General features: G+C 45.8%; 1 protein-coding gene across 1 annotated transcript; it reads right to left on the bottom strand.

Annotated features, from left to right (window-relative positions):
* On the bottom strand, positions 1-12,349 carry LOC126527121 (uncharacterized). The gene is made up of 2 exons (XM_050174860.3): positions 10,192-12,349; positions 1-7,957 (listed from the first exon to the last, which is right to left on the bottom strand). Exons 1-2 carry the CDS (start codon positions 11,249-11,251, stop codon positions 6,549-6,551), a joined length of 2,469 nt encoding a protein of 822 aa, XP_050030817.1. The 5' UTR covers positions 11,252-12,349; the 3' UTR covers positions 1-6,548.
* Between the last annotated feature and the right edge of the window lie 681 nt (positions 12,350-13,030).

Genomic DNA, 13,030 nt, shown 5'->3' with positions numbered 1-13,030 from the left:
TTCCCATCATTAACCATTTATTGTTCTTTGACTGCACTGAAGTGGCGGCAGTGCAGGTCTAGCCTTTTGTCAAATAATTTACCCATTGGCACTTGTGAAATGACAGTTCACATGCTAAAACACATCTGAACTTTGACAAAACACAAACTTCACAAGAGAATTGCAATACATGTTGCACACTTATAGAATTGCAATACATGTTGCACACTTATGTAAAAACTCTTGACACTGGGAAACCACACAGCAATGAAAGTTACACAAGACCATATAGAATTCACACAGCAGAACCTCGGATGTTTTCTTAGGTATAAAGCCGTTGAAGATTGAGGTGACTAAGAGGTTGTGTGGCAAGTTTTTACCAGGCACTAAATAGCATGAAAAAACTCGTAAAGGGGTTCCACTATAGAGAGATCAGATGGCAGGACTTCAGCAACTACCCAAATGGCCAACACAAAAGTGCAAAACTTCACCTGAGGGGTAGGTATGAAAATGAATTATGTAACGTGTGGAGCTTGTATATTTAGTGCCCTAGGAGGAGCTAGCTTACAGGCAGATAAGACATTTGACGGGCACAAAAGGAAACTCTTCCACTCCTATCGCACGTGGATCATTCAAGTGTGCTTCAGTACATGGCTAGTGAAAGCTTATCATAAGCTTGCACCTTCTCTATATGACACGAACCGATATCTTTTGTAGCAGCACGAAAAGTTTTGCACGGGCATATCTGTAGAAACTCTCCAGCAGCACATTTCTTAGCATATCAAATATATGAAATGCTGACACGGCTGAATGAGACCAACACCATTCTAAATTTGCAAGTGAACCATTCGAAATGACAAAATAAGCAGCAATAAAATTGGACCAATGCGATTGGAATATTTCATGGCAATAGCTGGAATGAGGGCGATGTTTGCTGGGCAGCTCTTATAAATTGCACATATGAATGAAAGTCCAGTTCCAAGTAAGCCACCATTAAATTTGATAATGCAAATAATTCTTGATAAAAAGCGTATACATCGAATTGTTCCGTGGAATGAAAAAGCCTAATTTCACTGTCACTGTGGCAAAGCAAAACAGCCAAGATTGTGACTGTGTATTGCTCTGCTGCTTACTACTTGGCGTGAAATTTTCTGCACCTTCCTCAGTGATCATGTGATTGGTGTTGTGTGTTGCAAATAGGGCCAAGTAAAATGTGCCACATGGTCTGGGCAGGCTATGCAAGGCCATTGGCTCAGTACTGGTTGGACCGATATACAGCCAGTATGATGATAAATCCTTGGGACACCCAACTAGCACCATTTACTCTGCCCAACTGCTGTTGCCACCTGACATTCTTCACCGCTTCTGACAGTACACGTGGAAGAGTTGGCCCACAAATCCATAGGCTCTGTCGGAGCATTTGCATGAGGTATGTTGCAGCCGTGTGTAGAAACATGAATATGCAAGTGAAGGGACACAAGTTCACCCCATTTTCAAGCCTCATGCTATACTCTGTTTCATAGTTAGCAGACAGTGCTACACAAGTAGTACAGCCATACAAGTTTCACTTTGTGCGGTTGGTAGTACGCTAGTTCTTCATTTGCGACACTTTCTGCAGTACAAGTACTTCATGTAGTATTACAACATGTGGACACAAGATTACATCAAATTGATATTTGTGCACCTTAGTACTTCCGAGTAGACAACATATGTTTTAGCCGTGATGCATTGTTGCCAGTGAAACGTATTGCTCCACTCAGTTGGTATTTAAGATACTCAATTTCTGCAACACAAGTACAAGACAATGTTATGTAAAACTATGTGATGCGTACCTGTCTAACACAAGTGACGCACTATTCGTTGGTTGCAGATGCGAACAGCGAGAGAAGTCTTACTAGGCTTCTCTGCTATTTGTGAAATGGAGTATCTCTGTACCCAAAACATTCCCTAAGCACTATAGGGAACTCAGACAATGCTGACCTTCGGTTACTATGGGAATAATGTGCAAGTACATGGATGTCCAATCTTCATGCTTGTGGTTTCAGACATTCTTGTTGCATTGTTTATTATGCTTTACAAATTTCCAAGTGCTCATATTTTTGCAAATGCATCAAGTTCCTGCACCCATGCATAGTCATAGTGAAATTAATAGGTGGTGTCTAAATCCATGCCCCAGCAATTGCTTTTTCTGGGTAACAAGCCGATCCCAAAGGCTATGCTGCAGCTAACTGTACGCACTGAAAGTGATTCTGGAGACGTGGCCATGTTTTATGCACCACTTATGCTGCAATGTTTTGTTTAAAAAGTCGCAGTTTCTCAAGGTGAAGCATCCGATTGCAATAGCAAATTAGTAGACAGCCGTAATAATAAGGATAGTAGTTTTGTCGGACATATAAACTTGTAAATACTTACTTGCGAACTAAATTAACCAGCATGGTGTCAGCCCGCGCAGGCAAACATGCACACTTAATGGCCGCAGACATTGTCAAAACGCTGGCATGAGCGAGTGCCGCAGCAGCAGCGAGTGAAGTGACCTTCATGCTGTCTATTGCTTCAACGCAAACTGAGTGGCGAGAACATGGCACAGGCAAAGCTACGAGCAGTCGGCCCACGTAGACTCTGCCGCCAAAGCAGATTGCTTTCAAGATAAGGCTCATGCAATCATGCCATATGCAGTTGCTGCTTAAGTACAATGCCCCGCTTTCCTGCCTTGCGCACGTGAGATTGAGCTGTGACCATTGGCTCACCCTCACACTTTCTCTTGCACATACAGCATACAGTGCATGGCGATAGTTACTGCCTTTGGGCTTTATATGTAACATCATGACCATAATGTTAAACGTGTCTGGAGTGTCCATATAATTGCCATCACAATAAACTGGCCAATTTGCCAAGACAATGGAAGCCAGAAACCTGGAAGTTTAGGCAAATCCATGTACTGTCCATCATTCCCCCTGCTGGCTGAACTGTCGAACTAGCACCTCCCATAGATACTAGCACCGGAATTTCCTCCAGTGACCCGTCTAGGAAACCGTCTGCATCCACTGTTAATGTATGGGCACATAACATGAAACTGTTGCATCCTTCAACTTGACCTTAGCCATTGAGACTGAATGTTGCAATTATGCTGGGAGTACCAGTTTTCATAGTGCGTGGGTGCTCATCCCACAGGCACTGTGACACAATCTTCCACTTCCTTAGCTCAGGCCTACAATTTTGTGAACCAAAGGCATTTGATGAGGGTGAGAGAGAGAAAGGATTGTCACTTGCAATACACCACATTTTGTTAGTTGCAGGATGTGGTTATGGAGACATCCATTCAGAACACGTTGCCACTGCTCTACAGTTTCATGCAAAAGTGAACCTGCAACAGACTGTGGAGAGTGGTGACCTGCCGACACTAAAGGCACCCATATAATCTAATGTGCCAGGCAGCGGCTGGCCACACGTCATGCCCTCGATGCCAGGAGCAGTGGAAATTTGCGTCTTGTTTAGCATGGTGCAGTGATTGTGGCTTGTGAACGAGTTTTTTTTTTCTTTGGCGAAGGTGCAAACTCGGTGTACCTGAACTGAAGGCCAGAGTGCCATTGGATAGCCAAGATAGTGCGTGGTGCATCCTGATCAAGTCGTCCCGGCGTGAGATAGGCATGTTCTATTGTCCTGTCGGCACTGTCGCAGTGCACCGAATGTTGCCGGTCAAGTTGGCTGCGCCGGGACGCAAGACTGTAGGGTGTCCACTTTCTGCCCGACTATACTCCGCTCCTCCAGGTTTCTTTAGACTGGTATAAAAAAATTTCTTAAAATCATGGTAGCATAATTCTGGTCTTTGTGTTGGATTACTCGGAACGCAGATATGACTTGCTTGGAAAATTGAAATATATGATCAATAATTTTAAAAATTTGCCACTTCCATTTTTACTAATTGCGTTACGGCACATATTGCAATTTACAAATGGTAGCCGGTGGGTTCACAAGGCATATGCATTTACTTTGAACAAATTGTCAGGACGACACCAGTCGTGAGATATTAATTCTTGAGAAGTTCGAGACAAAATACACTGGCAATCTAGTTACTTTTTTGCTTGAATGCATAACATGTTTTTTTCATTAATTGGAACAATGGTGCATTTTTACTGCAAGTTTGATGGCACATATCTCAAAACCGGTGCCACCCTCATAATTAGTTCCAACTCTGTATGCCTTGCCGACTATAGTTTATAAATTGCAATATGTGCTGTACAGTAATTGGTTAAAAGAACCGATTTGCAACATTTTTAGTGAATTATGCAATTTTCGATTTAGTGCAAATAATGTCTGCATCTTTGATGCAGTTCAATGATTATGATTGTGCTGTCAGGGGAAAGTTCTAATATTCTGTATAGTCCTTAAAAAAAAAAAAAAAAAAAAAAAAACCTGGTATAGTCAATAAAGGGAATACGAGACATCCACCCAATCGTAGCAATTGCTACAAAATAAACCCATACGAGTTGCTCGAAAGAAAAACCTCGCAGTTGAAGAAAAATTCATCCTAGTATGAGACTCGAACCCGGCACCACCGCCTTTCCGGGGCAGCCGCCCTAACATCTGGGCTAACCAGGCGGCTAGCAGATGGCAGGGCGAAGTCAAATTTATCAGCAGCTTGAAGCAAAGGTAAAAGTTTGCCATAGCAATTTGTAGCAATTGCTACGATTGGGTGGATGCCTAATTTTTCCTTTATTCATTACTTCTCTCCACCTTACAGGTTTCTTCAGAACTACTACGCCAAACCTGGTATAGCCGTAGCAAGGATTACCTGTGCCACAGATATGCATATGTTTAAGAACTTTATTCTCGAGACATTCATGTAATGGGGGCAGAAAACTGAGTTGCCTGGTTTAACGAGCAGGTGGTGCAGCTGTGGGTAGGTACAAATAATCCTGGCGGCTGAAAAACGGGACTGAGAAATCAATCTTGCCCCAAACTTGACACAGATAAACATTAAATAATTATTATCAATACAACAATCTATAAACCGGGTTTTCAAAAAATAGGGCATTTTGCAGTAACACCATAAAGTTGGCAGTTACGAGAATGTTGTCCTGCTCTAGCAACTGCAAGCAAAATGCCAGGGAGTGTGCAACGCCACAATGGCTGCCATGCATTTCAGAGATTGGGCAAACATTGTAAAGATGCAGGAAGGAGGTTATGGTTAACGGCAAAGTTGAACAAGAGTTATTCTAGCGGTTTGTAAGAGCACAGGATTAAAGTTCAAGCACAAGCTTTGAAAGTGTTGCTCAAGAACTGCCACACCGGAACCCGTGAAATTACAATGTGGACGTGGCCAGTTATCCCAGCTGCACGGTTGCAGGTTGGCAGGCAATGTAGATGAAAATTTTGAAACACTTGCACACTTATCACATGTGTGCGCACTGGATGGTGACACTTTGGCATGCTCTGGTGTTATGTACCGGTTGTGTGTGGATATTTCTCGTGAACCAAGAAACGGGAATCGACACGCCAATCGGCACATGAAGAATCAATTTGCACAGGTCAGCCCAGCCCCCCACCCACCCCCCACCCCCCAATTTTTTTTCAAACATTATTTGTGCTCCTAGCTTTCTTTGACCCCACACTTTGTGATGGCTGTCTTATTTAATGTGTGGCACTTGACTGGCAAGGTCATTGTTACTAAATAAACTGGGGCAATAGTAGGGACAATGCTCCAGTGGTATCAGCATGCACACAATGTCCTGAAGTGCAGAGGTGTGATGGGCAGGTGCATCGAGCACATTTGGGAGGAGCCTCTTTCGCATTCTTGACCCATCGCCGATTGCAGTACCTGCAACTCAATTACGTTTCTCTGAGCAGTTACTTGCAGATTATCCACCCATGCTATCTGGTGGAGTGACATAAAGGAAGCAATCACAACTCATGTCACCGACTCTAAATACAATAAAAGTGATGCTTTGTTGCTCCTAGACACATGGCCCACAATACAGGATGGTCACAGCTGAAGCAGATCATGTGCTGCTGAAGATGCGACACTGATTGTGCAGAGAAGGGTTCTGGGTTAGACGATCTACAGATGCAGTACTGCCCCCTCTTCAGCAAAGTCGAGGAGGAAGCAGTCGAGGTGCATTTGCGAAAATGGGGGTGAGAGTTGGGACTAGCATCACTGGATTTATTAAAGCACTGTAGTCGACTCGCAATCCTTGGAAAGCCTATGGTGCCAAGCATAACTGCGGAAACTATACAAGGTTGCTGGCTCCACAAGCTATACTGGTGTACACTAACCACTCACTATCCCTTGGCACATGAAAAACAGGCTGCTTTATATTAAAGCTGTCGTAGTGAATGTCGCTGCCTTTTACAGTAACTAGTACATGTGTAAAATGAAAGTATATATTCACACTTCTCAAACTGGTGCTGTGAACCTTGAAAACATGATAAAGAATGCACACACATTACACATCTTTCACTCGAATGCTACCCAAGACTGACGTTAATTACAAGCACTAGACATGAAAAGAGCCATGTCTGCATGCAGCACACTCGCATGAAACAACCCAATGACTTATGACCAGTTCGTTTCAGTTTTCATAAATTAAATTAAAAGAACGCATTAAAGAATTGACGTTACCGAGTTCTGAGGAGGTGGCACTGATTTCAGAGGATGAGTTCAGAGGTTCATTCAAAGCTACCGACAAGATTTCCTCAGTATTGTCTACACCAAGGTCCCCCAGCTGTGCATCTAGGAGTGAACTCTGCTGGTCCACAAACATCATACTAGACGAGTCGTCCAGGCTGGAGTGTGACTGAAGTGCCTGGACCTGCGACAGTGAGAGTCCCGATGCCTGCATCTGAACTACGAGATAGCGGTTTTCAGGATCCATTGAATCTAGCTGCGAGTCTGTTGACACGTAGGGGTCATCGAGGTTCAGCTGTGCCGAGTCGACTAACATCTGCCCCACATTACTAGATGTCTTACGTGGTCTGTAGGGTGCCTTGGCAGTGGCATTTTCACCGTGATGCTTCTCGTGGTGCTCTTTAAGCTTGTCTCGGCGTGAGCTAGTGTAGTCACACTCAAGGCACTTGAACGGCTTGTCATCGAGGTGTATCCTCTCGTGCCGAACCAGGTGGCTGCGCTCGATGAAGGCACGGCCACACACAGCACACACATGCGACCGCACCGCTGTGTGGGTCCGTGTGTGGGCTTCCAGTTGGCTGCGTTTTGGAGAAACATATGTGCATCCTGCAAACTGGCAGCGGAAGACATTTCCAGTGTGCAGCCGACGGTGGGACAGCAGGTGAGATTGGTACTTGGCAGTGAAGCCACACACGTCACAGAGGTAAGGCCGGTCGTTACGGTGGCTCTGCAGGTGCTGTTCCAAGGTGCACTTCAATGCAAAGGCACGCCCACACAATTTGCACACAAACGGACGTTCACCAGTGTGACAGCGCATATGGGCCACGAGGTTGGTCTTCTGCCGGCACCGGTAGTCACATGCACCACACTGGTACGGCCGCTCGTCTGTGTGCCTCATGCGGTGCAGGAGCAACAGCTGTATCCTCTCACACTTGTACGAACAGGAGTCGCACTGGAAGGGTCCCTGACCGTCGCTGCTGAAATGGTTCTTCATGTGGGTGTAGTACTCGCGGTTCCACTTGCACGTAAACGTGCACAGGGGGCAGTCATACGTTTTACCTTTGCCATGTGCCTTGGCGATGTGCTGCTCCAGCCTTGCAGCACCATAGCTAACATAGCTGCAGTGCTCACACTTGACACCTTCTTTCCAAACGGAGGATGGTATCTTTCCCGTTTGTCCATTGCTCGAGTCGTCTGTAGTGGCTTCAGGCTCCGAGGTCTTCACGCCTTCTGACTCTGCATTCCCAACTAACAGATTCCGCAGTATGTGATGTTTTTCGTCACTCTCACCTTCTGTGCTGTTCTCATCCTCAACAGCTGCCTGCTGTTGGTGAAGATGCACCATGTCCTCACCTGCCGTGAAAAAAAAAGGGGGGGGGGGGGGGTGTATAGTAAGGCCAAAACAGGAAACATGCATGTGCAGCAGTACATTACATCAACATTGCAAAGAATGAAACAATTGCCGATTATTTGTTCTGTGGAAGCTTGTAAGGTGGACGAAAGTTTACGAAAGAGAAAATTGTCATCCATCCTACTGTGGCACTACACTGACTTTCTATCTTCTCGCTTACAGCTTTGTTCTCGCGGCGAATGACGAATTCGTTACTACAGAAGCCTGATCTTTCAATCTAGCTTGATTTACTATTTTCCTTTGGTGCCCCTTTAAAAAGCCAAGGTGAAGGAAACTACAATTTCATGGCATGTAGATCCTTGACATTCTGACTGGCTCACCATCATGAGAACACCAATGACAGGAACTCTGCCGTCAGCAGTGGCGAGTGCACATGGCAAGCCATGTGAAGGAGAGAGAAAGGGAGGTCTGCTGATGTGGGCATGCAGATAGGCTGGCATCCCTCGGAATGTATTCACTGGCCAGCAGCTGCAGCAGCCGAGCTACTGTGCTCGGTTACATTAAGTTGCCTTAAAATCTAAGTTGCCTGTTCCAAAAAAATCCTTGCTGAAAAGATGTTCACTAATGATTGCCTTGTAAACAATATGCAAGAAGCACTTGCATTGCAAGTGGTTAAGGACCCCTTAATGACCTGTGAAGTTATAATAAAGATGAATCTCAATATAACAAATTATGGAATATAAAAAGGGAAATTTAGAATTTGCATAAATTTTGCTTGTACCAGCATGTGTGCTTACAACAAACATAGGTTATAACAAAGACATTTCCACGCTGGATGTGATTTTTTTATAACAAGGTATTGCTGTATAAGGCAGCAGCAATTCTACAATGAAGCCACACCTCTGCTTGATTTGCTATGATGTACAGTGCAGCTGCTCCTTGAACTTCAAATCGAGACAATGGCTCAAGGCTCTGTACTGTGAATTGACTCTAGACCAGAGATTATGCACAGCAAGGATTGCTCAGCACTTGACATTGCTCAGTTTGCTGCCCTTGGCAAGGACACATTGTTACAAATTTAACAAATAGGCCCAGAAAATTGCCTGCGTATGCTCTGAATATGCATAGGCAGTGTAAAATAGTAGATCTCATGAATGCTACTGCACTAATTTTCAGTGTACAAGCTTCACTGCATGTGTAAAGTTGCCTGGCCGCAGACATGGAGAGATAAGGGAAATCAGCGCAATTTTCGTGATGCAATACTGTAGATCCCAGTATATAATGAACAAAAGCAGGACAAAAGGAAAAGACTAATGCCATATAGACTGTCGAAAAACTTTAGAATTACATGTAACCACAGCTGAAGCATGGGAACAGTGTTGTGTGGTTGCATTGCACTTGCATCTATGCAGCAATGAATTTGCAATCAACTGCAATGTAAGAACATCTTGGAAAACTTGCCTGCAGCTACTTCTACTTGTGAGGCTCGGCTCACAAGTAGAAGCCATGATCACAAAGGCATGATCAAACAGTGCACTAGCAAAGAGCCTAGCAAATGTGCTGGTGCTCCCTTTAGCTCGGCAAACTGCCTAAAAGAGTACAATATTTTGCTGTACATGCTCGTTTTTCGACATGGTTTGTTATCTGAAAAAAAATAACAGAGAAGAGACAGTGCCTTAATTTTCCCTCCTACACCCTTTTTTCACATACTAAACCACGTGATAAAACAAGAATGTACAGGAAGTCTAAGCACCAACTTGCCAAGAAGTTTTTTTGGGCATAATGGTGCACAGCAGAAGGAATCAAACATGCCAGTGGAATGCTTTAACAGGCATGCAGTTTTTAATGATAACTGGATGCTAATGTCACAGAAGTCGCCAAGCTCCATTAGGGGGTGAATAGGAGTTGCAGCCACGTCCAGACGTAGGTGACTGTCCCTAAATTGCAGGGCAAATACTTTCATGCAGTTGATAGTGGTGATCTTCCATTTGCAAGCAAGAATCAAACAATTTTAATCACTATGCTTTTAATGGTCACTGAAAGTACAACATGACACACCAGTGCTCTGCAGTTGTTAGGTGCACTCGCATAAGGGGCGAAAGAAGCCACGTGATGAAAATGCCCAATTCTACAGTGAGGCACTGCACTGGCATTAAGTCGGGCTTAAAAGTAAGCAGAGCTAAAATCAATTAAAGAACGCAGGCAACCTCGGTTGTGTAGCACAGGAATTACTTACCCATCCCCAGCACACTTTCACTGCCGTCATCTTCGTCCAGCAGCTCGCCACAGTCATCTGACGACAGCGTCTCGTCGTCGTCGTCCTCTGCTGCCGACCTCACAGCACCAGGCGATCCCCGTGCCTCCCCCGACATCTCCACGCACAGAGCTTCGATGGCTGCAGAGACGGCAAGGTTCATAAAACTCTCCATGTCGCTCTCTGGCGGGTGCGAGAACTCCAGCCGCAGCTGTTCCCGCTTGTCTGCACTACTGCACTTGGGTGCCTCCACCATGTTACTGTCTAATGTCTCGAGGAGAAAATGGAGGCACCGGCGACTGAGCTTAAACACAGGGTCATGGCTTAGACACTGAGAAAGTGTGTTCTGGTCGACGGTGGCCCAGTCAACAAATGTGAGCAGGAGACGGAGCCAACCTTCTCGCTCTTCCAGGTCGTGCGAGACCCAGCGTGTCACTACGTTCAGCAGTGGTGCGCCCTGTGGTAGACATAGCCTTCGATCAGAGATGAAGGCCACAAACCGCTCCTTGTCAAGCCGCAGTAGCCTTGGGTCGCTGAGGACATCTTCCACATTCTCGCTTACAAAACTTGCCACGGCCTTGAGCAATGTAGGAACATTGTTGGCTTCTGCCATCTCCCTGACGGCGAGGCAGTTGGCCAGATTGAGGTTGTGCTCCAAGTACTCTGCACAGTAGTTCTTGAGCTTGAAGATGAGGAAGTGGTTCGACAGCTGCAGGAGCTCTGCGACATTTCCCCGATGAACACTGACACAGCCAGAGTACATGTACCGAAGGAACGATTGGAAGGCGGCTTGGTTATGGCAGGAGATGCTGAGGTGCTCCACTGCCACCTTCTGCATTCGTAGGATCGAGTCAAAGTAAGGGCTGCTGGCAGCCAGCACGCTGCGGTGTGCCCGATACTGGCGGCCTTCCACGTGCAGCACAATGTCGCAAAAGCGCCCTCTCTCTTGCTGCTGCCTAAGTTTGTGCATTACGTAGCTGCAGTGAGCGTTTTCAGCAAAGTTCATAACACTGCCACTGGCAAAGCCCGCGCGAGGTGCCATTTGACCCTGCTCTAGAAACTTAGACCGTTCCACGTCATGCGGGCGATGTTCGATCACTGTCAGTGGCGTGAGATGCGGGGTCGACCCAAGCCGAGTGCCGCAATTTGGAGTGACACACGCATCGGTCTCATATTGCGCTGGAACGAACTTGCACGCTTCTTGTAGCGACTGCCATCGAAGCGAACCAGGAATGCGGGAGGGTTGAAGTGATGAGCAAGCGCAACGAAAGCCACAAACCCAAATGACCTTTCTGCTTACTGAACAAGACTCGGAAGTCGAAACCAATAGATCATAAGCAATAACTGTACCGCACTAACATGGACTGAAAACGAATATAAAAGAAAACTATACAAGTTTCGCAAGCTTAAGTTGACTGGCGCTCTATCGCACAGCGCTGGCAGAGGTGGGAATCGCGACGTCGGCACTGTTTTGACGACACCATCGGTGTGATAACGGATTTGCCTACCGAGCGCGAGCCATCATTTTGCGGCGTGACGCACGACTATAAAAACAGATCGCTGAAAGTAATGTATCAGTGAACACAATCGAAGCTTGCAGCCTTACCGACAGAACAAAACAAAAATAAAACGGGTGGAGGGGCTGGTGACAGCGGTACATTGGGGTATCCAACGCTTCTTGCTCGCACGACTATTAGGCTTAGGGGCGAGTAGGAGTCTTTTGGAGTCTTGACCGCAGCGCGACATCTGACGGAAGCACACGGTCAATACTCGTGGTGAATTACGTCCACACAGTAAAAAACTTAAACGAAATACAACAACAAAAAGAGACAGCTGATACAGGGTAAAGCGAATTTGCGAAATACACAACGAAATCGCCCAACTGATCCCACCGAGGAAGTTTACTGATGCCACTTGACAGTAAAGGAAGCCAAGCAGCAGGAAACTGATGATGTTGCCATGGTTACAAGAAACCGTACAGGACGCATGAGATCACGTTTTATTCACCAAGTTTAAGATATATCAACTTAAGTCCACTCAACCAGACGCCTCAAAATGCGGATATTAGCGAACGCAAGCACAATAAACGACGTCTCCAAAACAAAAAGCTTTGGAACGCCGAATGCCAAGCGGCCAAGCACAACTTCATCGCCCGTAAACGGTGGTTTTGAAGTGGATATTGAAGCGAGAAAATTTTGCCTTCACTTTCGTGTTTTCTTTATGTCACAAGTGACCTTCCGTAACGCGCCATAGCACGTTTTTTTCTCTTATTTTGTCTCGCTATGAAGGGCTGTCAGTCGAAGTGGTCAGGTGTGTCCAAATGTTCGTTTTACAGACTGCAATGACGTTTACTGCTATACAAACTACTTCGACTGACAAGTACGAAAAGTACCATTAACTAACTACAACGCCCATGTTACAGGAACTGGAACTTTAACAACAACTGAGCGCATCAGGTGAGCCGCTATGAGATGCAAACACAGCTCTCTCGACTATGCTATGGGTATTAATGGCGGATCACAAACTTGCCGGCGTTTTAAAACAAGCATGCGCTAAGCGCCACTCTGCTTGTTTTGAGCTTAATAGACACCGCAACAACTCGAGATAATACCCAGCTAAGCTCGAGTCGCAGGAAGTGCGAAGTACTTACCGCTGACACCTTCGGGGGCAACACATCCGAACCGTTGCAGATGGTGAAGTGACGCTCAGGCCCGAACAAAGGGCATTATCGCCGCTCGCCCAAGTTTGAAAACGGCTTTCGGGTACTCGACAGCCGTCAGCACCTTTCTCGCGTTCCCAGCTGTTAACGGTGCGCGTAAGG

The sequence above is a fragment of the Dermacentor andersoni genome, chromosome 9 (genome assembly GCF_023375885.2).
Source record: "Dermacentor andersoni chromosome 9, qqDerAnde1_hic_scaffold, whole genome shotgun sequence".
Taxonomy (NCBI): domain Eukaryota; kingdom Metazoa; phylum Arthropoda; class Arachnida; order Ixodida; family Ixodidae; genus Dermacentor; species Dermacentor andersoni.
The sequence above is the reverse complement of the archived record's forward strand: the minus strand, read 5'-3'. Positions and strand labels throughout refer to the sequence as shown.